A 25,171-nucleotide genomic window follows, 5' to 3' on the forward strand; every position below is an offset into this window, starting at 1 on the left:
CATCCGAGAATGTTTGGGTGCGGATGATAGATGCGCTCCAGAAACGGAACGGCACGTTGTCTGTGGTGGTTCTTGAGGTGCAAGAACAAGGCAGAGCTGAACCGGAGGAAAGCAGAGCCCTCAACCGGCAGAGATACCCTGACTGCGGGAAAATAAATGGTTTGAAACCACCGACAGAGGTTCTGAAACAGATTAGGAAGGAGAAGAAGTGTTAGAAATGTAATTGAATGTATCGAATAAATATGCTTACCAAAGATTTAGACCTTGAACCGCAGTTTGCAAATCATCCTCGCCCAATACGCTCAGATGCGAGCAGCATGAGGGGCAGCACTGTTCGAACAGGAGGATCGAGCACAACGATGGGTTGAAGGACTGAGGCAGATGTTTTCGGTGTTTAGCATCCGAGAATGCTTGGGTGCGGATGATAGATGCGCTCCAGAAACGGAACGGCACGTTGTCTGTGGTGGTTCTTGAGGTGCAAGAACAAGGCAGAGCTGAACCGGAGGAAAGCAGAGCCCTCAACCGGCAGAGATACCCTGACTGCGGGAAAATAAATGGTTTGAAACCACCGACAGAGGTTCTGAAACAGATTAGGAAGGAGAAGAAGTGTTAGAAATGTAATTGAATGTATCGAATAAATATGCTTACCAAAGATTAAGACCTTGAACCGCAGTTTGCGAATCATCCTCGCCCAATACGCTCAGATGCGAGCAGCATGAGGGGCAGCACTGTTCGAACAGGTGGATCGAGCACAACGATGGGTTGAAGGACTGTGGCAGATGTTTTCGGTGTTTAGCATCCGAGAATGCTTGGGTGCGGATGATAGATGCGCTCCAGATACGGAACGGCACGTTGTCTGTGGTGGTTCTTGAGGTGCAAGAACAAGGCAGAGCTGAACCGGAGGAAAGCAGAGCCCTCAACCGGCAGAGATACCCTGACTGCGGGAAAATAAATGGTTTGAAACCACCGACAGAGGTTCTGAAACAGATTAGGAAGGAGAAGAAGTGTTAGAAATGTAATTGAATGTATCGAATAAATATGCTTACCAAAGATTAAGACCTTGAACCGCAGTTTGCGAATCATCCTCGCCCAATACGCTCAGATGCGAGCAGCATGAGGGGCAGCACTGTTCGAACAGGTGGATCGAGCACAACGACGGGTTGAAGGACGTCTGCGGTGTCTGCGGTGGTTCTTGAGGTGCAAGAACAAGGCAGAGCTCAACCGGAGGAAAGCAGAGCCCTCAACCGGCAGAGATGCCCTGACTGCGGGAAAATAAATGGTTTGAAACCACCGACAGAGATGCACGACCCTTACTCAGTGCTTGTGGATGACTGCGAATCTGAAATAAAATATGAACTTATTTCATTGGTTAAGACATACACATCCTGGAAACTCACCACTGGGAAACGCAAGCACTGACAGAATGGGCCGATGATACGAGAAGTACGAACAGTATCTCCTACTTTCAGCACGAATTTTACGTGTGAAGATCAAGTCCAGGCAGCTTCCTCCGAGAGTGGTCGCTTGTGAAGGATCTGTGGCTAATTCCAGGTGAAGATATTGCTTCATGAAGTCGATGAATTCAATATTTTCTTCCTTGGACACGTCGATGTTGAAATCACCGGTGACGATGATGGGCATGCTCGATCTCATGTACATGAAGAGATTCCGTGCCAGGAAGAATTTCTTCTGTTTGGTCGTGGTGCTTGGCGAAATGTACAACGAGATCAAGAGCGTGCGTGTACCCATAATCTGAACCTCAGCAGCACAAACGTCTCCGTATTCGTCCGACAATCCTAGCTCTACGTCGTGACTTGCACAAGCCTTCTCTATCGAATGCGGAACTGCCACACTTGTTGCTCCAGTTCTCTGGTAAATTGCAACTCCTGCCGCTCTTGCCCCGATCCGCTTAGATTGAGAAATGCTGGTGAACCCTTCGATTTGCGTGGACACTTCGTTATCCTGCCACGTCTCACTCAAGGCCAGAAGATCGCCGGTCATCAGCACATGATCCGTGGCAATATCCTGTGCATGGGCGTTCAGACTCTGAACATTGGCTGACACCAGCACGACACCAGAGCCTCTGTTCTCAACGAATGCCACCAATTCATCACTGAGAGTGGTAAGGCGATGGTTGGATAAACGCTCCATTTCCGTTCGAAGTTCCTTCATCTTCGGCGAATCGCTTCCTTTAGCGTGATGGAACTTGAACTCATTCTTCGCGTTAGTCAAGTAAAGACCATCCAAGGACGACACTCTGGATAGCCCGACGTAGACCAGTTGTTGCTCTTGTCCTTTGTCATAGTGGTACACGATTTGCGGAAAGGTTCCTCCCTGCGATTTGTGTACAGTCAGAGCGCATGCACTAACCACAGGGAACTGAACTCTTTTGCATTTCATGTTGCCGAGGGTAATGTTTGCAGACCGTTTCGTAATTGGTGTCCAGTTTGGTTGCAGGATGCCGGGTCTCGAATACACGAGAGGTCTTGATTTGATCCGCAGCTTAGATCCGATTGCTTCGTTCTCAAATCTGAACCATAACCGCACTGTTTGCTGATGGTCATCTTCGCTCTGCTCTACGTACATGAGTTCGCCAATTGCCCCATTGACGATGCCATCTTCTACTTCAACGTTTGTAGTTATCATGTACGGCATTCCAACGGTGAGACGCAGCAGATATGGCAATCCACCAGCTTCTACAACGCTCATTTTGTGAAGCTTGTTCCTTGCACTTGCCAATTGCTCGTCACTACGGTACCCACTGAAAACATCCTCCGCCAAACAATCTAGTCCATCCGTTTCCCTCAGTATGTCGTTGTTGTATTGGTCCACATCAAGGTTTCGGTGGAAGAGACGAATTGCATTAGGAACGTTCTGCTTGCACCAGTCTGCCGTTCGGAAGCGACTTTCGATAAGCTGCGTTTCTTCATCCGATAATCGAGTGCCATTTCCGATCTTTGTCAGCACAGCGGAAAACTGTTCGTCACTCTGCCGCATGACTCTGACAAGAGGATAAAACTTGAGCGATTGCCACAACACAGCACCATGCATGGAGTTTGCTGGCGGTTTCCAGATAAATCTAGCGTTCACTGGCGGCAGCTGGCGGAAGTCTCCAACAAGGATAATGTCTATTCCACCGAAGGCATCGTCGTACTCTCCTCTTATATCCTGTAGCCTTGCGTGAATTGAATCCAGGATATTAGCCCCGATCATGCTTACCTCGTCGACAATTATTGCTTGTACATGCGCGAAGGCATTCCGATACAGCTGGAGGATTTCGAAGCTCAACTTTGCATTGTTCCTGCGCGACATAGTCAAGCGGAAAGCAGAATGCACCGTCGTTCCACCAATCGCAACGGCAGCCTTCCCAGTCGAAGCACATGCAACATATGCGTTGTTTTGTGCATTATGTGCTTGGCTGAAACGATTGTACGTTTCCATCAGGACACGCAATGTAAAAGTTTTACCGCTACCAGCCGGGCCAGTAAAGAAGATCTGCAACGGTTTTCGGGCGCCATCGAAACTATGGATCGAGTGTATGACGTGGAGAACCAAAGCACGCTGTTCGGGGTTTGTGGCACGGACCATTTCGCAGTAAGCTTGCTTACTCATCACATTGGACCGTTGTTTGACAACTGCAGTCAAGGTATGAGTCGGCAAGTTCTGGATGTCGTCGTCATTGGGCTCCATAGTTATCGTTCGGACACATTCGTTGTGCTTGTCGGTCGCTGCTTCTTGTTCTTCGTCAGCGTTTGCGCCACACATGCGCAGATATTCATCGACCGTCTGCTCGAGATTGAACTCGCAGTCGTATTCCTTTCGCTTTTGCAACAAACCGCTTTCATGCTCGTCGTACAACTGGAGGAATTTGTTGCAATCAAGCAAGTCCAGCATTTCATTGCGGAACGGAAGGAAAAGTAGTACCATCTCACGCTTGTAGTTGTGAAGATCGGTCATGGGGTACCCGCGCCAACGTAGCACTCGTGCAGTGGTTCGACGATGGTATGAATTAGCCGTGTTCTGAACTTTCGTGTAGTAAGCGGCAAAATCGGCTAAGCATACATCATCTAATTCCTCACGTGCTTCGTACTTTTGAATCACATTGGATGTCCAAATGTCGGTAGAATCGTCAGCAATTCCTTCATCGTTCATTTGCTGCGTACGCTTCCGTGTCTTGGTCCTCTCGTGCGGCCACATGGTTGGGATGAATTCTACTTTTCTGCTGGCTTCGGACATCGGTTGGCGTAGGAGATACCATGCAGCTTCTTGTGCAGACATTTCGACAGAGTTCAGCATCTTGAGGCCGACTTTCTTCAGCAGCGACAAATGGTCACAATCCGGGAACTGCTCTGAAAGCTGCACAAGGTCACGGTGAAGACTGCTTATGCCGCGATTTGCCTTGTTGACGTACTCGACTACGTACGCTGCACAAGAGAACTCTTCGAGAATGAACTGAAGATCCATGTTTGACTGCAAAATGTTGGCGATCCACGGGTTGAACGGGTTGGTCCATAGCTCTGTCATCGAGCGTTTGATCAACACGGTTGGCCGTTTTATCGATGCACGAATAATATCGAGATAACTTTCAATCGTACACTTGCAACCGTGGAGAAACTCGGCGAACGTTTCGAACGTTTTGGTCTCCAACAGATTGTGTATTTCGGTGGATCGTTTCTTCAGCTGTGTACGGCGTCCATCATCCACCGGAAGTGGCAGCAATACCCTAGTTTGATCCGTCGGCCAGTACGGGATATTGAACCGGCAGCTTTTCTCGCCCCGCTTGAAGCAAGTGAAGGTGTGCTTATGCACTTGGTTTCCGTAGCTTTCCGGTAGATCAACTGCCTTCACGGAGCAAAGGCTATCGATCAGATGCGCTGTGGCGGGCATGTTCTCCGAAACTGCTTCATTAGGATCGTTGTTTAACCAGAGCAGTATGTGGGCGTGGGGACTTCCGCGATGTTGGAACTCGATCCGCTTGAAGAATTCCACAACACGGTACTCTCCAAACGGGCTGTACCTCGAAGACTGCAAGAGTTGCATTATAACATCAACAAGTTTGTTGAAGTACACACAGCAAGTCACTGGATCTTCGTTCACGAGTGTTGCCCGTTGTAAAGCCGATAGCGTCTGCATAACGTTGCCATTTATATTTCCTCCCGACAATCTCTGCAGTGTTTCCAGTAGAAGTGGCCACTTTGTCTCACTAGCACTCAAAGTGAGGAACATTGTGGGTTTCCCTAGCTGCCGGATCATCGCAAATAGATCACGTTTGCGCTGCTGCCAATACTGCACCGAATTTGGGATCGACTTTAAGAAAGACAGGTTTCGATCGATGCATTGCTCGAGAAATTCCCTGTCATTCAGCATTTCGCGTGTAATATTTGCGGTTCCCATACACCGAAATGTGTTTTGAAGTCCTTCAGAAACGCGTAGACGAAGAATCTTCATTGCCACATACAGAAGATGCTTCGGTTTGGCTGCCCGTCGATCCCGACGTCGCAATTCACTGGTGGCCATCATGAACGGCGTCACTCGTATTTCCGAATTGAACCTTCTTGGTTGTCCGAGATAAATATCCGGAAATGACAGCTCCTCAGCGTGCTCATCGTAAATGATGGACAATGGCACTCTGTTCTGCCCCGGAGCTATCTCCAAACATTTATCCTCATTCCAAAGCAAGGTCTGCTGCTGCCCAATCAGCATTTCGATGTCGTTTTCACTTTCCAGGTTTTCGATGGCATCATCAACTCGAGGGTGGATATCAATGGCCTGCAGGTTATCCTCGCTGAAGGTTATACCGTAGTGACGGTAAAGCGGGGTAGTCACCAGATACTGCAACCAGGCTCTGATAGTTGCCTTCTTCACCCATCCAGACAGGTAGCTGGTCTTGTGCACCAAATGCTTCTTAATAGAGACATTGATGGCTCTGTCATCGTCGAGTTGGCGAGGCAGCTCCCTGACCATCTGATCCACATCTACAGGCACGTTGATCACCTGACCAATGATGCCGTAACTGCCGGCTGCAAAGCGCAGTCGCCGAATTTGCATGAACGGCAACCGTGGCGAAATGAAGCGCTCACTGATCGGGTCCAACGGTGGCAGATGCGGATTCGACGGATATTCTGGAAACTGGAAGCCATTGGATACAGCCAACAATGGAACCTTTCCATGTTTCAGGCTGGTCCTACATGTGACGCATGCAGACAAGCCTGTGGTTTCCAAATTGGTGCCGGCTAACACCATCGCTTCGGCATTACTGAGCAGTTTTAAGTCATTTGAAAACCATAGCCTGTCGCATACGCCACAAGGGAATCCAAAACGATTGTTGACAAATCGCTTCTTGAATTCCTTCGTTGCGCCTTCTAGGTTCGGCTCAAATGGTTCTGGAAAGTAAGAGGAATGTGGGGTAACAAAATGGTTACATGTAAAACTTCAAAATAAGTGCAGTTGCTCACCCTGGCCTGAATGCTCAGGAGACGAGAAGCCAACGTGTCCGCCACGAATGTTTTGTTCTGGCACGTTTTCGACTGCTGTCAAAGTTCCAGAACCACATGAGTTTTGCGTCAGTGTGACATCACCGACCATAGGGTCATCAAAGTTGACCAAAGTATTTCCACCATCGGGATTACCAACGGTGATTCCGACTTGTAAATCAGATGATGGAACCGGTGGGAACGCTATAAACAAAATTTTAATATTGTTAATGAATCAAAACACTTAGACATTATTATTGTTACTTACCCTGGACTGAATGCTCGGGATACGAGAAATCCACACGTTCTTCACGCAAGTTGATTTCACTGATTTGATCTATTCGATTGCGAGATGAATTTGGCACCGGTGGAACATCACCGACCATAAGATCAACAGTATTGACCGAAATCTCCCCAACACCCGGATTACCAATGATGTTGTGAGCACGATTGTCAAGCAAGCGAACCAGTGGGAACACTACGATTAAGGTATGTATCAGAAAGTCAGTTTGCATAATATAACATCCAAAAATAATATATTTTCTTACCCTGCCCTGTATGCTCAGGATACAGGTTGTCACACATACTCAGATCGAGCATGCTGTCATCATCAGTCGAAACTAGGGTGGAGCATGAGATTTGACTGAGATGGTTGTAGAACATGTTTCGTGCCGGAAAGCCATCACCGACCATAAGGTCATCAATGTTGAACAAAACATCCCCAACCCCATTGTCAACTTGTTCCCCAAGTTGACGCACCGCAGGAAACACTAGAAACAAAATGTATGACAGAAGGACAGTCACAGGCAGAAAACACTACATACTTTGCAACAAGATAAATCTTTATTGCACTATATTACGACAGACGATAATGAGAATAGACTGTTTGAGCCGGAGTGTAATAAAATTAATTTGTTTCAAATTATATTCAAGGTAAATTACATAACTATAGTTCGTCGCCTTTGGAAAGAAGAACACAACTCAAAAATGCAAATTTAAGAAAAACTTCGGAGGGCTCCCAAATTACAACCTACAAAATCACTCATTTATTTTATTATTACTCATAATTGGACTAGACGATTTGAGTTGTGCTTTTATTGTACAACATTGATAGAAATATCTAAATCTAAAGTGTTTCAACGAATTTCGGAACGGTTATTTATGTAATGAAAGTTCACATAGTTTTACATCATTTGCGTCCAAATTTTAAAAGCACATATTTTGAGTTGTTCTCCTTTTGCACGAAACCGACGCTATCATCAGTCTAGAAAACTCCAAGCCAATTATGAAATAGTGCTTAGATTATCCATTATGTGTAAATTTACCAGTTTTAAATAAAATGGTATAAAAGTTCAAATGTTTAATGGTTTTGGAACAGAATCACTGAATCGTATTACATGAAAACTAGTTTATCTATATAAATTTTGAATTTGAGATCGAACAATTTTAATTTAGGATTGAACATTTTGAGCAAATATCAGTTTACTTTTGATATTTTATAAATTTTAGTTTAATAGTTCTGTTATAAAATTCTGTACAGTTTAATGTGTATTCCAAATTTTAATTTAAGATTCCACTAAATAGGTGCATAGTACACTATTAGCTGATAAGCGAGGTGTTTTGTGAATTTTTTCAGATACATGGAAAAAACTATCGAATTAAAACATGAAATCAATTTATCATGTTTTGAAGGTGTCGAAATATGAATTAAATTCGACAAAATGGTCACCTCTTTACGAAAAATTATTAAAATTTCCTACCTCGAGTTGAAGGCCCTTCACCAGCGTCCCAACCATCGGCTGGAGACGCGTTACCTTCGGCCATCTTCATACGCGCCCGATAGCATTGAGCTCGCTCCGCATCCGTCCTTGGCCGCTTCGATGGATTCCCCGCCTGCTGGTCCGCCAAGCGCTTGCGGTAATCGCGCAAATACTTCTTCGACAAACGTTTAGACATTTCTCAAAATCGCCACTTTCCACAAGTATCACTGTGTGTCACTTTCAAAAGCTTTGAAAAAGCACTCCTGCTAAAATTGGATTTTACAGAGAACGTTTATTCCCATCAGCACTGTGGTATACAAATGTGATGTCTGTGATAGGGAATCAGCTACAAAATCCAAACGACCCTTTGAGCTTTGATTGAAGCATTTGTCGCGAAGAAGCCTCGGATGAGATAGCATTCATTTATAATAAGTGAGAAGAATACACACGATTTAGACATTCTTTTCAATGTGTAACACCGTTAACAAGTTTTGAGCATGCGAAGTTAAAGTTCTATTGATGAAATTAAAATAAACTTATAATAATTGATGATTCTTTATGTGGTTGTTCAACAGATTCGATATGGATAGACAGGATACTGGGTACATCAAACTTTCGAAATCAACTCTCTAATGAATATTTTGTTGGCCCTTAAAAGGGCCGTTTGTTTTCATCATTTTCGGGCCGGAAACCAGCTCATTTTGCTCGGTAGAAGCACTGGAACAAGTGAGAAGGTCACTCGGATAGTACTCCCATAAGCACGAACAACTCGGTTCGTGTACACCATGGCTGTCTTCCTTCTTTGTTTCCTCTTCCTCCTCTTTGCCTTATTGGAAGCCGTTGTTACAAAGGTAACACTTTTCTGGGCGGCGGAATTATTCTTCGTGGCCTTTCCGCTGGTATTCGCTGCCATCATCCACAGTGACTGATTGAATTTTGATGCCAACCAAGCGGAGCAGCTCTCTTTTATGCATCCCCGTCGATGCGTTCGCATGGATGAGTTAAAGAAGAATAATTAAAGATACGAAGAAGCAATTTGCTTTTATATCGCACAAGTGTCTGGATTCCCCTCTTTCACGTGATTGGTTGGATGAAAGAGGGGTAATAATCAGTGATTCCATACAGATTTCTATGTAATCAAAGAGATGTTTACACATTGTCATAGTATTTCAAAATATTACTCACTTATCATTTGAAAATTAGTAGCGCAAAATTGTAATAGGTAACACATAATTTCTATAATTTATTTAGTTCTGAGTTTAATGTACTAGTGGCGTGGTTCCATAATAGTTGGCGGATATGACACTAGGAATGTTCACCGTTAACTCTTTTAGCATATAGCAAACTTTCAACATAGGAAGATTCTGTAGATAAAGATTTCTTTGTTTTAGGCAGCGGGAGCCAGAACAGCGACGGTGGCGCAGACTTTGATGCTAAAATTGTAATTGTCGATGCCGTGGCTGTGACGCGCGGGCGAACAAAAATCTTTACTTTTGCACATTCTGAATGAATTTATCATGGATGCGTAAGACCTGTTAATTTTTGCACAATGCAAACCAAATGCTTTCGAATAATAATTATCTCATTGATTCAAGAATTTTGCGAAGACTTATACATACATTGAAATATGGCAACACTGAGTAATGCATTTCATCAAAATGAAAATTTCTTCATCATCTGAGTTGAAGAAAATGTTTTCCAATTGCCAATCAAGTAGCACAGTTTTCACACTTTTGAATTCAATGTCTCATTGTTGCGGCAAAGCGCAGTTCAATTTTCACACAGCGCTCACAGTGATTGACTTTCCTCCTGAGAAAATTATTCGGTTCATTCCCGTGGGACATTTTCGTAGCCCTTACAATGGCTGTTTTAATTTAATTTACTTGCAGTATCACTGCAAGCGCGTTTCATGATTTTGTTAATTTCGATGTTGGCTTGTGCTGCCCGGACGCCCGATGAAGCAAGTTTTCGCAGAGATCTGATCCGGTGTGCACTGGTTGGCGGCCCCACTGGTACCGCGCACGGCGTTGCCATGACGACTAGCACAAACCGCCGGTTTGTGACACCTACCTACTACTCACTCCACAGCCTACCAGGCTCGAGGCTGTGCTCTGGCACGTGTTCGGGGCTAATCTGCAAAAGCTTACAGTTCAAACCGCGCCCAATGCCTTTTACTGGAAAACGAGCGAAGAAACAGCCCCAGAATAATCTGCCTAGTATTCGGAAACGTGTGAAATCATAACGGGAAGTAGCAGTTGCATTAGATAACCGAGCTGTACTGACAGAGCGAGCAACAACTAAAATGCTATAGTGTATACTTCCGAGCTGCTAGCAACACCAGTATTGCACACCAGACGGAAGCTTATACTCCCGGCATGTTACTCTAGCTCTGGTTACGTACCAGTTGCTCCACTCGCGGAGATGCAAGGATGACACCGTTTGCCAGCTAAAACAACGATGGGAAAGTTTGCCCCCACTTATTGGATCTATATTTCGGAATCAACTCTTACGCGGGAGGGTTGCAGTGGCCCTGAAAAGGGCCTTTTTCGGGGTGCGGGGATCGATGTCTCGTCTACTTCGAGCTTGTGACTTGGTGACGGCCTTGGTCCCCTCGGAAACGGCATGCTTGGCCAACTCGCCGGGGAGCAGCAACCGGACGGCGGTTTGAATTTCCCGGGAGGTGATCGTCGACCGCTTGTTGTAGTGCGCCAACCGGGAGGCTTCGGCGGCGATCCGTTCGAAGATGTCGTTGACGAAGCTGTTCATGATGCTCATAGCCTTCGACGAGACACCGGTGTCCGGGTGGACTTGTTTCAGCACCTTGTAGATGTAGATAGCGTAGCTTTCCTTTCGGCGTGGCTTCTTCTTCTTCTTCTTTTCGCCCTTGACGATGATCTTCTGGGCCTTGCCGGCGGCGGGCGACTTCTTGGTGGCCTTTCCGCTTGCTTTCGGTGGTGCCATGTTTCGAGCTTCGACTGCTTCGGCTGGGATACGCGCGCAAAGTGATACCTACCAACCGGCAGGGGCTCCGCTTTTATGCCGATCGAATAGCAAGCGAAGCTCCGCCCCTTTGGCTCGCACGTCGTACCAGTCCGTCTCGTTCGTGCCGTCCCAGTATTGGTGCAGCGCAGCGTTACGCCAGTACAAAAGCGCTCGACACCGTCGGCCCTGCCATCAGTATAGAGGCAGATACACGCACGCACGCACACAATGTCTGGCCGTGGCAAAGGAGGCAAAGCGAGGGTGAAGGCAAAGTCCCGTTCCAGCCGTGCTGGATTGCAGTTCCCGGTCGGTCGCATCCACCGTCTGCTCCGGAAGGGCAACTATGCCGAGCGGGTCGGTGCCGGGGCCCCAGTCTACCTGGCGGCCGTCATGGAGTATCTGGCTGCGGAGGTGCTCGAATTGGCGGGAAACGCTGCCCGTGACAACAAGAAAACCAGAATCATCCCCCGTCATCTGCAGTTGGCCATCCGCAACGACGAAGAGCTGAACAAACTGCTGTCCGGCGTGACCATCACCCAGGGCGGTGTCCTGCCGAACATTCAAGCCGTTCTGCTGCCCAAGAAGACCGAGAAGAAGACGACGGCATAGGCGTCCTCGCGTGTCGACCCAAAATCAAAACCGTCCTTTTCAGGACGACCATATCCCATTCGCCCCGCTGGAGAGTTGTTTCGAGACATGTTCTGTTAGCCCACACATTGTTCGATAGCGGAGTTGGTGACAACATTCAGTCGATGATAGTTTTGCTGAGTATCGTTTGGCTGCTAAAGCCCAGTTTCGTGTTTAAATGAAATCGCTCGAGAAATGTCTTGACCGATTCCTGGCAGAAACTTCCTAACAGTGCCACTTGAATTGTCATTTCTTCAGTACGCATCTGCGTACTGCGATCAAAGAAAACGAATTTCTCGGGCGATTCAGGCACGTACATCAAGATAGGCCGCGATGTGGTCGGATTCGATTGCTAATAAATTGGCATAAGCTACCTGAAAACACACTTCCACGCCGACATTGACATTGACGTAATAAAATTTTAGCAGAGATCCGATCCGGTGTGAACTGGCTGGCGGCCCCACTGGTACCGCGCACGGTGTTGCCATGACGACTAGCATCAGCCAGCCGACGACCACCGCGCACGGCTAGACAAAACATACTGAAATTATTCGGTTCACTCCCGTGGGACATTTTCGTAGCCCTTTCAAGGGCTGTTTTGATTTACTTGCAGTATTTCTGCAAGCGCGTTCCATAATTCTATTGATTCCGATGTTGGCTTGTGCTGCACGGACGCCCGATGAAGCCAGAATGAAGAAAATTTTCGCAGATCCGATCCGGTGTGACCTGGTTGGCGGTACCGCGCACGGCGTTGCCATGACGACTAGTATCAGCCGACGACCACCGCGCATGCCTGGGCAGAACATACTGAAGGAGGCTTTCCTCCTGAGAAAATTATTCGATTCACTCCCGTGGGACATTTTCGTAGCCCTTTCAAGGGCTGTTTTAATTTACTTGCAGTATTACTGCAAGCGCGTTCCATAATTTTGTTGATTCCGATGTTGGCTTGTACTGCCCGGACGCCCGATGAAGCCAGAATGAAGAAAGTTTGCGCAGATCCGATCCGGTCTGGTTGGCGGCCCCACTGGTACCGCGCACGGCGACGCGACGACGACGACTGGTAAAAGTGGCAACAGCCGACGACCACCGCGCTCGGCTAGCCAAAGCATACTGAAGGGAGAAGCAAGCGGAGAAACTGGCTAGCAGTCCTCCGATGCGTTCCCCTCGAGGTGTCGCGGAAGAATGATGGAAGATGAGAAGAAGACAATAACTTATATACCAAGCGAGAAAACCCAAAAAATGTGCTCGCTCGTGATTGGCTGGATAAAATTAAAACATAGGTTCACTTTTCCGCAATTTTCAATAGTTTGCTGTTGAAAATCAATAGTTTTCTCTATTTGACATGAAAGGGACATAGTTTTGCGATTGTTTGATGGCAAAATTTTAAAAATCGGTCAATAAATGGCTGAGTTATTAGCGTGCAAAATCTTTCATAATTTCGTGACGGTCGCAAAATTTAGATTTTCATTTTACACCCGGTGCCGTGGTACAGTACCGTACCTTCCCCATAGACGTAGTTTACGTCAAAAAATGGGAATGCTGCACTCAATCTTGTGTGTTTTGTGATGGAAGATTTAATTGAAAATTTGTGTTGGGAATATTTCGTTATCAAGGCAAGTGTGTTAATAGTCAGGCCCGTTCCCAAGGGAGGAGTTTTAGGGGTTAAGCACACCCCTTACCGAAGTACCATATACAAGGGGCCCCTCCGCCTTTTTCTGAAAATAACGAGTTACAAAAAGTTGATTTTTTCAGCACGAGTCGTACATTTATCCGACGAGGCTTGCCGAGTTATCAGTATCATCATGCTTCCTGGTTGTTGAACGGGAACACCCACGTGTTCCATCAAGCTAGACGCAAAACTTGAATCAAGCAAGCTGGGCTATAACCGTTACTGTTTTTCAAACTCTTGACGCGGAAACACAGTTTGTTGACCAAACAATTTAATTATGATTCATAATGCAACCCAACTTACCTTACCTTACCGGTCAGGCTAAGGCCGGGGTGGCCTCTGCTGTACATAGTAGCCGCCTCCATTCCACTCGGTCCATGGCTGTTTGTCTCCAGTTCCGCACTCTGCGTAGGGTCCGCAGATTGTCCTCCACTTGGTCGACCCACCTAGCTCGCTGCGCTCCACGTCTTCTTGTACCGGTCGGATGACTCTCGAGAACCATTTTAGTCGGGTTGCTATCCGACATCCTGATGACGTGACCCGCCCACCGTAGCCTCCCGATTTTCGCGGTATGGACGATGGTTGGTTCTCTTAGCAGCTGATGCAGCTCGTGGTTCATTCGCCTTCTCCAAGTCCCGTCTTCCATCTGCACTCCGCCGTAGATGGTACGCAACACCTTCCGTTCGAAAACTCCAAGGGCGCGTTGGTCCTCTGCACGTAGGGTCCATGTTTCGTGCCCATAGAGGACGACCGGTCTAATCAGCGTTTTGTAGATGGTTAACTTCGTGTTACGGCGAACTTTGTTCGATCGTAGAGTTCTGCGGAGTCCAAAGTAAGCACGATTTCCTGCCACAATGCGCCTCTGAATTTCTCTGCTGGTGTCGTTGTCGTCGGTCACCAGTGAGCCCAAGTACACGAATTCTTCAACCGCCTCGATTTCATCACCGTCGATATGAATTCGGGGTGGCGGGCGCGGTGATTCCTCCCTGGAGCCCTTTGCCATCATGTACTTTGTCTTCGACACATTAATGACTAATCCGATTCGCCTGGCTTCACTCTTTAGTCGGATGTACGTTTCCGCCATCGTCTCAAATTTACGAACAATAATATCAATATCATCGGCGAAACCAAGCAGCTGAACGGACTTCGTGAAAATCGTCCCACTCGTGTTTATCCCCGCTCTTCTTATTACACCTTCCAAAGCAATGTTGAACAGCAAGCACGAAAGACCATCACCTTGCCGTAACCCTCTGCGAGATTCGAAGGGACTCGAGAGTGCCCCTGATACTCGAACTACGCACATCACTCGATCCATCGTCGCCTTGATCAACCGTATCAGTTTATCCGGGAATCCGTATTCGTGCATAATCTGCCATAGCTGTTCTCGATCGATTGTATCATACGCCGATTTGAAATCGATGAACAAGTGATGTGTGGGCACGTTGTATTCGCGGCATTTCTGCAACACCTGGTGGATGGCGAACATCTGGTCCGTTGTAGCGCGTTCACCCATAAATCCAGCCTGATATTGCCCCACGAAATCTCTTGCAATCGGTGATAGACGGCGGCATAAAATTTGAGAGAGTATCTTGTAGGCAGCGCTCAGTAGTGTGATCGCGCGGTAGTTCCCGCAATCCAACTTGTCGCCCTTTTTGTAGATTGGACACACGATACCTTCCATCCATTCCTCCGGTAATACTTCCTCCTCCCAAATCTTGGTAATGACCCAGTGTAGTGCTCTGACCAGTGCTTCTCCACCATATTTTAGAAGCTCGCTTGGTAGTTGATCTGCTCCAGCGGCCTTGTTGTTTTTCAACCGGCCAACCTCCTCCTCAATCTCTTGAAGGTCAGGGGCCGGAAGTCTTTCGTCCTGTGCACATACTCCTAGATCTGTTACCACGCCACCTTCGGTACTTGCAACGTCGCCATTGAGGTGCTCATCGTAATGCTGCCGCCACCTCTCGACCACCTCACGCTCGCTCCCAAATGAATTGCATTATGAATGAAAATGCAACTGCTTTTTATAGTGATGAAAAGTAGGCTGAGTGTTATCAAACGGCAAGAATAAAATCCAATATTATAGTGACAACTTGCAAAAAAAAAATATGCAATTTTTTTTTTATTATTATACAATCCATTTGCGTTGCATAATGTTCATAATGCAACTCAAATGAGTTGCATAATGAAAAGTATGCAACTACTTTTCATTATGCACATCATTTCAGTTGCAAAATGAAACGTTACGGAAAAGTAGGTCATTATGATACTGAAATGAGTAGTACAAAATAGAAATTGTTATACTGAATTGCATAAAACCATTTTATTTAAAATATTTACAGCATTTTAAATGGTTTTTAATCAACCTACATTCTGGAGATTTCCAGGCGAAATTTCAGTATTCTTGTAAGATTTCCGGAAGAGTTTCCGTCAGAAGTCCAGCAGAAATCACTGACAAAACTTTTCACAGAATGTTTAATCAAGACTGGTTTAGACAGAATACATTGATGATGATCCCTTTTAGGGTTAAACAAAAATTTTTAGCTTTAGAGTCCGATAACTGTTGAACCGTTTGACCAATTTCAAATATTTTAGCTTGCTTTTATAGATATTTCTGTTTCTTTGTCCCAAACAAACTATTCATCAAAGTAGTCACCTCTATGATACTTTTCACCAAAAAGTGCCAAAACTTGAATTTTTCATGTAAAATTGGAGTTTTTGGCGATTATTTGCATTTTTAGTCCATACCAGATACTTTGCATCATATTTAGGGATATGTAACACATTGGAGCATTTTTTTAAAAGTTTTTTCCTCGCATTTAAAACATAAACATATTTTTTGATTCAGAACACTCCAAAAATTAAAGTTTAAGGCTGTCATATGGTTATTTAGAAAAAAAAAAATCACTTTAAGCCCGAAACTAAGCATGAAAACAATTGAAATTTTGCCAAAATTCTGATTTTTCTAATAAACTACGTGTTTTCGAACGGCTTTTGATATTTATCCATTTTAAACCGATTTTTTAAAGGTACAGTTCATTCACAGCATTTTTAGGCAACAAAAATATCTACAAAAGCAAGCTACAAAAATAGAATTGGTCAAACGGTTAAAAAGTTATAGGACTTTAAAGTTATTTTTTTTGTAAAAAGAAGAAAAATATAAACTAAATTTTCAAAAACTGATATTTTGCGTGATTCTGGAAAAATTAATGTTCTACGAGTTTATTCGAAATTTAATGGTGTACCAACCATCAGCGCAAGGATTCCTATAGCTGCATAGTCACACCGGAAGGTAATACCCTTCCTAATGGTTTGTCGTAGGATAAGCTAAATTCACTGGAGACCATCGGAAAACAACATGATGGAACCCTCTAAGCAGAATACCCTCTTCGAATGAGTGTAATCAGTTTCGTTAACTGACACTGAGGAAGATTACAAGCGGTAGTCGAAATACGCGTATCTGTCAAAGGATAAGCAAAATAGGGCGGAATTAAAAGGTACGAAACTGATTACACTCATTCGAAGAACATAATTGTTACCATAACATGGTTGTTATCTCGTGACAAAAGCTTGGCCACCCCACGAACATTTGTCTGGAAACCAGTTCATTTAGCTTCCTTAGGCTACCCTAAAATCGTCACGTACAACGTACAAAAAACAACAAGGAACGAACTCACTGGATAATCCTAGATGGTTCTTTGTGTTTGCCATTGGTTTCAGCATCTAACAAGTGGAAATGTCCCGTCCAAAACCATATAGAATGTTCACTCGTTCACTCCATTCACTAAGTCTCCCGTCGTCGAACGAAGCACAAACCGGAAAAAAAAATAAAAATAAAAATGCTGGTGGCGCCGCTGGGAATTGAACCCATGCAATCATGGCGTAGACTGATTGATTGTTACCTAGTAATTTAAGGGATCCTTTAGGGAAAATTCTGATAGAAAGACTGACTGAATTGACTGACTGATAAATCGTTTTTTTCCACAAATTTAGGTAAGTCTAAGCATAGCTTCGTTTAAATTTTGACAAATACTTCAAATATTGGTAGAACTAAGAGAAGTTTTTAGCTGATTTTATTTTTCTCATTGAAGTTCGTGGAGAATTATTTCACGATAACCACGAAATCCTCGAAGGAATGTTCCCAATTCTTGGAGAAATTCCAGGGAGATCATCAAAATCGTCTGGAGGAATTCTGGCATTTTTTTTAATTCCGAGGCAATTGATCCGCACCTACTATGTTTTCAATAAAAATTCTTAAAACTAAGTCGTTGTGCAATCTCGATACCTGATTACCTGTAGCAACCATGGATTTTACCGTAAATTCCGCTATTCATTCATCTAACAATTCCGTCGACGAAGATTAAGAACGACCATTAAACATTTAGACGTTCTGAGAAGTTTAGGGTGGTCCATATTTTCAAAGCAATTGGAAACCAAATTTTTTAATTTGCAAGAATAACTATACACATTCTTCGGGATAGTTGTAGATCTATCAATTTTGAGCAATTTTGCTGAAGACAGTTTTTATGTAGCTTTAAAAATTGCCCGATCTAGAGATATTTTCCTGAATAAGCTTAGGGTGGTTCAAGAAAAATCGGTTTTCTGGCATTAACTTTTTCAGTTTCAATTTTTCATCAAAGTCGTCCAAGAAACACTTGTAGAGCATTTGAAGACGCGTCGTTTCGTGCGCTGAGATGGTTGTTATCTCTTTTGGTTCAATAGTTACAGGTGTTTTTCTTAAAAATTAAGTTTTTTGAAAAAGTGATATGACGGGTTGGGCAAACATTAAAAAAATATTTTGCCCGCATGTTGCACGAATGTTGCAAAAGATATTTTTTTGTTTGCCCCAACCCGTCATATCGCTCTACAAATATTTGTTGAACGACTTTGATGGAAAATTAAAACTGAAAAAGTTAATGTCAGAAAACCGGGTTTTCTTGAACCACCCTAAGCTTATTCAGAAAAATATCTCTAGATCGGTCAATTGTAAAGCTACATAAAAACTGTCTTCAGCAAACTTGCTGAAAATTGATAGATCTCTACAACTTTCCCGAAGAATGTGTATAGTTATTCTTGCAAATAAAAAAGTTTGGTTTCCAATTTCTATGAAAATATGAAACACCCTAATTTTCATGTACATTGGAAAGGGGGCCTTACAACAGGGAGGGAACAACTTTGTAGAAGACCATATTTGTCTAAAAAAACATATGAGGCGCTGAATGCATCTTTCCTCGTAAATCTGGTTCGTGGTTGATTGAAAATGTTCAGGGGCGTTCTAGGCTTGTTCCACGATGCCTCAGGGGTTTTCATAGGCGTTTCATGAGATTTGAGGGGGTGTCAGGAACAATCCAGGGTGTTACAGGAAGAGGATTTGAGGAGATCCCAGGAGCGTTCCAGGGAGTTTCAGTGAGTCCCAGAGGTGTTCCATGGGGCTTCAGGATGTTTCAGGGGTTTCAGGGATATTTCAGGGAATCTGAGGGGGTTTCATGGGCGTTCAATGGGGTTTTAGGGGTTTTCAGGGATTTCAGGGGTTTTCAGGGGGTGACTAAGGCATCGCAAAGGTTCTCAAGGGCTTCGAGGGGTTTCAAGGGGTCCCAGTGTCATCCCCCAACGGTGTTCCATGGGGTGTCCTAAGGGAATACAGGTAGTTTCATGAGTGTTCAAATAATTTTTAAGAGGTTTCAGGGGCGCTCGAGGGGTGTTCGAGAGGATTTCAGGGGGTTAACTGAGCGTTCCAGGGGTATTCAAGGGGTTTCTGGGACGTTAAAGAAGTGTTTAAGGGGCCTTAGAGGGTTTCAGAAATGTTCCATGGATTTTCAGGGGGTTTCAGATGCGTTTCAGGGGGGTTACAAGGGGTTTTAGACAGCGAAAGAAGTGAGCTTCAACAGATAATTTCAGAACATGATTTTCCGGCTAAACTAACTGGGTGGCAACGTCTTAAATGGGTGGAAGCTCAGGTAAAATATTACCTCCGGACGCCCATTAAAAACACCACCCCCGGCGAAGACCGGCGCTTGATCCTAGCTATTTAGCACTGTAGTTGGAGGAAATGCCAATGCAGAACCCGTAGCTTCCGGGAAGGTAAGCCCAGTTCCCTGGGTTAGTGGGTTGGTGTCAGGCCCTGCGAGCCAGCCGTAAAAAAGACGTACCGAAAAATCAACAAGAGAAGAATGCGTACCGATACCAATGGCGACGACCACAGCGACTAAAAGGGACTTGCGATTGGAAGCTCGGTACATGGAACTGCAGATCTCTCGAATTCATCGGGGGCACCCGCATACTCGCCGATATACTGAAGGACCGCGGGTTCCAAATCGTAGCGCTGCAGGAGGTGTGTTGGACAGGATCTATGGTCTTATATGAGACCTTATTGTGGTAGTAAACTTTTCCATGTTTCGAATGGATCAGATACAAATAACTTTTATATAGTAACTGACTCAAGAAAATTTTGTTTTGCACAAAACCCTGCCCAACAGTGCTTACTCACTCAAAAACACCTGTTCAACAACTTATCTCTTCCTTTCATTACTCATGATGGAGGTGTCGATGACGAATCATAAATAATATATAATAATAAAAACATACAATCATGAACGCCCATCGTCATAACGGTAATTTCGGCGGTCACCAGTTGGGCACGTCAATCGACGTTCGCTGATTGTAGGTTTATCTTGGCTGGTTTTCGCCTGAATTCTCTCAGCATGGAAGCAAATGTGTCAACGACAAATCGTGACCGTTATTTTCCGCACCCTTTGGCGATTGATCATCCGAGATTCTCACAATCTGTCCAAATTTGTGCCCAAAGTTTACTCGTGTAAGATTGAAACCATTCGAAAAGTTCTTGTTCGCGAAATCAGAGAGACTCATTCACCTCGTTCACCTCGCGGCAACCTGTTTCTGTTTTTGCGTGCTCAAAGTATAAATAACACCACGGGGCTGGGGCGACGACGACGACGACGACGCTGCAATAAACTGCGTCAAGTCCAGTGGACGACGTTTCTACACTTCCAAGGAACTTGTCCAATTAAACTGCTGGCTGCTGAGATATGATGACGACAGCATTCACCGCGAACCGCGACGGAGCACAGGCTTGGGCGACCACGACGAAATAACCTTTCGAGACGAATTTTTCGCATCGCCACTTTTCGCTGCGATTGCGTCGTGTTTTTCGAGTGGAAAAGAAATTAGCATCATATCTGAGTCTGAGTCTGAATCTGAGTCGCAAAAGATGTATCACGGTGGGGAATTTTTAGCGATTCCCGTGGCACCATTTTTGGTTTGCAATAACAAACACCTTAACCTGTTTCCTCGAAAAAGCTATCACCGAAGAAATCAGCATCCCATTTGCATGTCCTTCTGAAGGTCAATGCTCATCGAACCCTCTCAATCCCTCTTGTTCGGGGTTCGTCGCTTACCGTGTGACTCAGAGAGATCTTTCGTCCTCCCGTCCTACCTAAGTACCTAGTACCGACTGTATGTAGTTGACTTTGTGCAAGTTCTCCCTAACCCGCCGTGATTCAATTCCAACGGGTTTTTGCCACTTCAACGAGCGCCAAAAGTTCAACCAGCTCTGGCTCAACTACTCTGGCTGGCTGGAGCAAACAAGGCGAAAGGCAAGTTTTTGCCTTTATTTGCGCGCGCTCGTCTTCAACAGTGGTGCGGTGGTGCCCACCTTGCCTTGGCTCGGTCGATCTGTGTGTTTTTCTTTTCCACACCGCATCGTATCATCGCCCGCAATAGTTTGCGGCTCAGGTTGTTGGTGGTGCCGCGCGAATAAGGTTCAACACGGGAACTTGAACTCGGCTGAACTTTTTGTGCGCGAATGTTGAGGGAGCCAAACACGGGCGGAGGTGGAAGATGCTGAGAATGTTTTGCCCGGTTCACTTGAATCCGGAAGAGATGCTAATGCGATCCAATAGGTACAGCTGTGCTCATCATAATAATAGCAGTGCAAGCCGCTTTTTCTTTAAAGTGGTCTATTTTAGAGGGCTAAATCTGTATTATCAGCAATATACTGCCCAAGTGCCCATATTCGCATAGTCGATCACTGTAGTTTTCAACACAGTTCAAGTTCAAGTTTTCTTTTACTCGAAGAAAATCGGGCTATGTAAGTATTGTTCCTTTTGATTCCAACCAAGTACTTGCATCCTATGACAGATACGTATTCGATCCCAAGTTACCAATTCAAATTACTGTGTTCACGGGAAAAGTCATTGTCACATGTCACAATTTTACAAGATAAACAAATTCTTTAAGAACTTCAAACACATTCCCATCAACACTATCTTGGCACTAACACCACTAGGCTTGCTTCTGTCTCCACCTGGATTCATATACTTACAAGGGAAGGTTACGATAGTGTCCCCCGGGGATTTCAACCGGACTATTTTTGGTTCATGGGTGATAGGCCAGTGGTGTAGTCAGGAGGGGCCCTTAAAGGGGCAAATTTGGCAAAATATACATTATACATACATACATTTATTTGTTCAACATCATTAAGACAAGACATAATCAACAATAGTACGCCACAATACTCGGTTTGTGGCTGCCGCTCTCCATCCTCGGTCACGCCCAATGCTCGCCAAGTCACGCTCCACCTGGTCCGCCCATCGTGCTCTCTGCGCTCCACGCCTTCTTGTGCGAACCGGATCAGTTGCAAACACCAGCTTTGCAGGGTTGTTGTCCGGCATTCTTGCAACATGCTCTGCCCACCGTATCCTTCCGGCTTTGGCCACCTTTTGGATGCTGAGTTCGTCGTAAAGTACAGCGAGCTCGTGGTTCATCCTTCTCCGCCACACACTGTTCTCCTGCACACCGCCGAAGATCGTCAATAGCACGCGTCGCTCGAAAACTCCGAGTGCTTGCAGGTCCTCCTCGAGCATGGTCCATGTCTCGTGCCCGTAGAGGATAACCGGTCTTACTGGCGTTTTGTACATGGCGCATTTGGTGCGTGGGTGAATCTTTTTCGACCGCAGTTTCTTCTGGAGCCCGTAGTAGGCCCGACTTCCACTGATGATGCGCCTCCGAATTTCACGGCTCACGTTGTTGTCAGCCGTCAGTAAGGATCCGAGATAGACGAATTCCTCCACCACCTCGAAAGTATCCCCGTCTATCGTAACATTACTACCCAGACGGATCCGGTCGTGTTCGGTTACGCCTACCAGCATGTACTTTGTTTTTGAGGCATTCACCACCATTCCGACCTTTGCAGATTCGCGTTTCAGGCGGGTGTACAGCTCTGCCACCATTCCAAATGTTCTTGCAATTATGTCCATGTCGTCCTCAAAGCACACAAATTGACCGGATTTTGTGAAAATCTTTCCCCGGCTGTTTAGCCCGGCTGGTCGCATCACACCTTCCAGAGCGATGTTGAAAAGTAGGCATGAGAGTTTATCACCTTGTCGCAGTCCCCGGCGAGATGCGAATGAATTGGATGGTTCACCCGAAACCCTTACGCAGTTTTGCACACCGTCCATCGTTGCTTTAATCAGTCTAGTCAGCTTCCCAGGCAGGCCGTTTTCGTTCATGATTCTCCATAGCTCTGCGCGGTCAAAACTGTCGTATGCCGCTTTGAAGTCGATGAACAGGTGATGCGTTGGGACCTGGTATTCACGGCATTTCTGGAGGATTTGCCGTACGGTAAAGATCAGGTCCGTTGTCGACCGGCCGTCGATGAAGCCGGCTCGAAAACTTCTCACGAACTCATTCGTTTTTGGTGACAGACGACGGAAAGATGATCTGGGATAACACTTTGTAGGCAGCATTCAAAATAGTGATCGCCCTGAAGTTCTCACATTCCAAATGGTCGCCTTTCTTGTGAATGGGGCAGATTACCCCTTCCTTCCACTCCTCCGTTAGCTGTTCGGTTTCCCAGATTCTGACTATCAGCCGATGCAGACAGGTGGCCAACTTTTCTGGGGCCATCTTGATAAGTTCAGCTGCGATAAGGTACCCCGGGGCAAGTGAGAATCCGGGGCAAGTGAGACCTACGGCTATAATTTTATCTAGTTTTTATTTTTAAGGCAAACATTCTTCATGGAAAACATAGGTATCACACCAACGGATACTTTGAATTCAGAAATTGTTATTGTTTCCACCATAAAGAGACCATACACTCCCGTTCAAAAGTTTGGGGTCACCCCCTTAAAAACATGTCATTTTTTTAGGCCCATATCTCCACCAATTTGCGTCCGATTTCAAAACCCTAGGTTTCATTCAAAAGATAATAAGTCAAAGAAACTTTGAACATGATTTAAAAGGAACTTTTTCAAAAAATTTTGTATGTAAACTTAACCCAAAGTTGCCAAATTTTCTGAAAAATGAATATAAACTTACGGCAGTGTCGCTGGAAGTTGGGTCGACCAAATTTTAAGATGAGAGCGGTAATATAACCCATTTTCTATTAGCTTTCAACTGCTTTTTACAGAACTTAGCTAAAAAATCTAGAAAAAAAGTTATTAAGTAAATTTATCCTTGATGTCATCGACCAAAAGTTTGGGGTCACCCCTCAAAATGCTGTATCGGCCAAAAGTTTGGGGTCACTATCGTAAAACATGGAAAAGTGATTTGTTGATATCTTTGTCATCTTTCATTCAATTTTGATTCTTCTTGGCTTATTTGAAACAAAATGAATGATGCTTACTGCATAGACATTGAACCACACATATTTGTTGAAATTTACATACTAAAACTTAACGTAAAGTTGCCTCATTTTTTGAAGCGTGGTAAAATGTGCTAACTTTACATAACATTTTTGTATACAAACATCGTTAAATACGTTAAGTTGAAGACATCAAACGTAAATTTAGTTAATTATCTTTGAAATGAGCCAAAAATAATTAAAATTGAACTATAGATGACGAAGATATCACCAAATCAGTTTTTCATGTTTTACGAAAGTGACCCCAAACTTTTGGCCGATACATCATATTGAGGGGTGACCCCAAACTTTTGGTCGATGACATCAAGGATTAATTTACTTAATAACTTTTTTTCTAGATTTTTTAGCTAAGTTCTGTAAAAAGCAGTTGAAAGCTAATAGGAAATGGGTTATATTACCGCTCTCATCTTAAAATTTGGTCGACCCAACTTCCAGCGACACTGCCGTAAGTTTATCTTCATTTTTTAGAAAATTTGGCAACTTTGGATTAAGTTTACATACAAAATTTTTTGAAAATGTTTCTTTTAAACCATGTTAAAAGTTCCTTTTACTTATTATCTTTTGAATGAAACCTAGGGTTTTGAAATCGGACGCAAATTGGCGGAGATATGGGCCTAAAAAAATGACATGTTTCTGGGGGGGTGACCCCAAACTTTTGAACGGGAGTGTATATGTTATTGTTGTTCATATGTTATTTTCGAATCACTAAGTGAGATTAACGTACTCTACTATATTCGTCGTTTAAAAATAGGATAACAAATGAAGTAAAACTTTTTCGATTGCAGGATAATATTTGGAGTGCTTCCAAGTTATTTTAATCGAAAAAGCTGTAATTTATTATCATCTATTACCTTTGGTTGACTGCTCTCACTTGCCCCACACAGCAAAAATTAATTAATTTTAAATGACATGTAAAACAAGAGAGCTGTAATATTAAACGACTTGAAACTAACATTCAATTTAAATTTGAGTTGAAATGCATGCACATGGAAAAAGATTCAAA

The 25,171-nt window shown here is 44.5% G+C and overlaps 3 protein-coding genes across 3 annotated transcripts; 1 reads left to right on the forward strand and 2 right to left on the reverse strand.

The window, feature by feature from the left end:
• Positions 1 to 1,159: 1,159 nt before the first annotated feature.
• Positions 1,160 to 7,954, reverse strand: LOC109400233 (uncharacterized). Its single transcript, XM_029852422.2, has 2 exons — positions 1,398 to 7,954; positions 1,160 to 1,339 (listed from the first exon to the last, which is right to left on the reverse strand). Exons 1-2 carry the CDS (start codon positions 6,241 to 6,243, stop codon positions 1,311 to 1,313), a joined length of 4,875 nt encoding a protein of 1,624 aa, XP_029708282.2. The 5' UTR covers positions 6,244 to 7,954; the 3' UTR covers positions 1,160 to 1,310.
• Positions 7,955 to 10,590: 2,636 nt separating this feature from the next.
• LOC115263152 (histone H2B) lies at positions 10,591 to 11,330 on the reverse strand. The gene has a single exon (XM_029866079.2). The coding sequence runs from the start codon at positions 11,192 to 11,194 to the stop codon at positions 10,733 to 10,735; it is 462 nt and encodes a 153-aa protein (XP_029721939.2). The 5' UTR covers positions 11,195 to 11,330; the 3' UTR covers positions 10,591 to 10,732.
• On the forward strand, positions 11,302 to 13,058 carry LOC115263330 (histone H2A-like). Its single transcript, XM_029866628.2, has one exon. The coding sequence runs from the start codon at positions 11,444 to 11,446 to the stop codon at positions 11,822 to 11,824; it is 381 nt and encodes a 126-aa protein (XP_029722488.2). The 5' UTR covers positions 11,302 to 11,443; the 3' UTR covers positions 11,825 to 13,058.
• Positions 13,059 to 25,171: the final 12,113 nt, after the last annotated feature.

This window comes from Aedes albopictus, chromosome 3 (assembly GCF_035046485.1).
Source record: "Aedes albopictus strain Foshan chromosome 3, AalbF5, whole genome shotgun sequence".
Taxonomy (NCBI): Eukaryota; Metazoa; Arthropoda; class Insecta; order Diptera; family Culicidae; genus Aedes; species Aedes albopictus.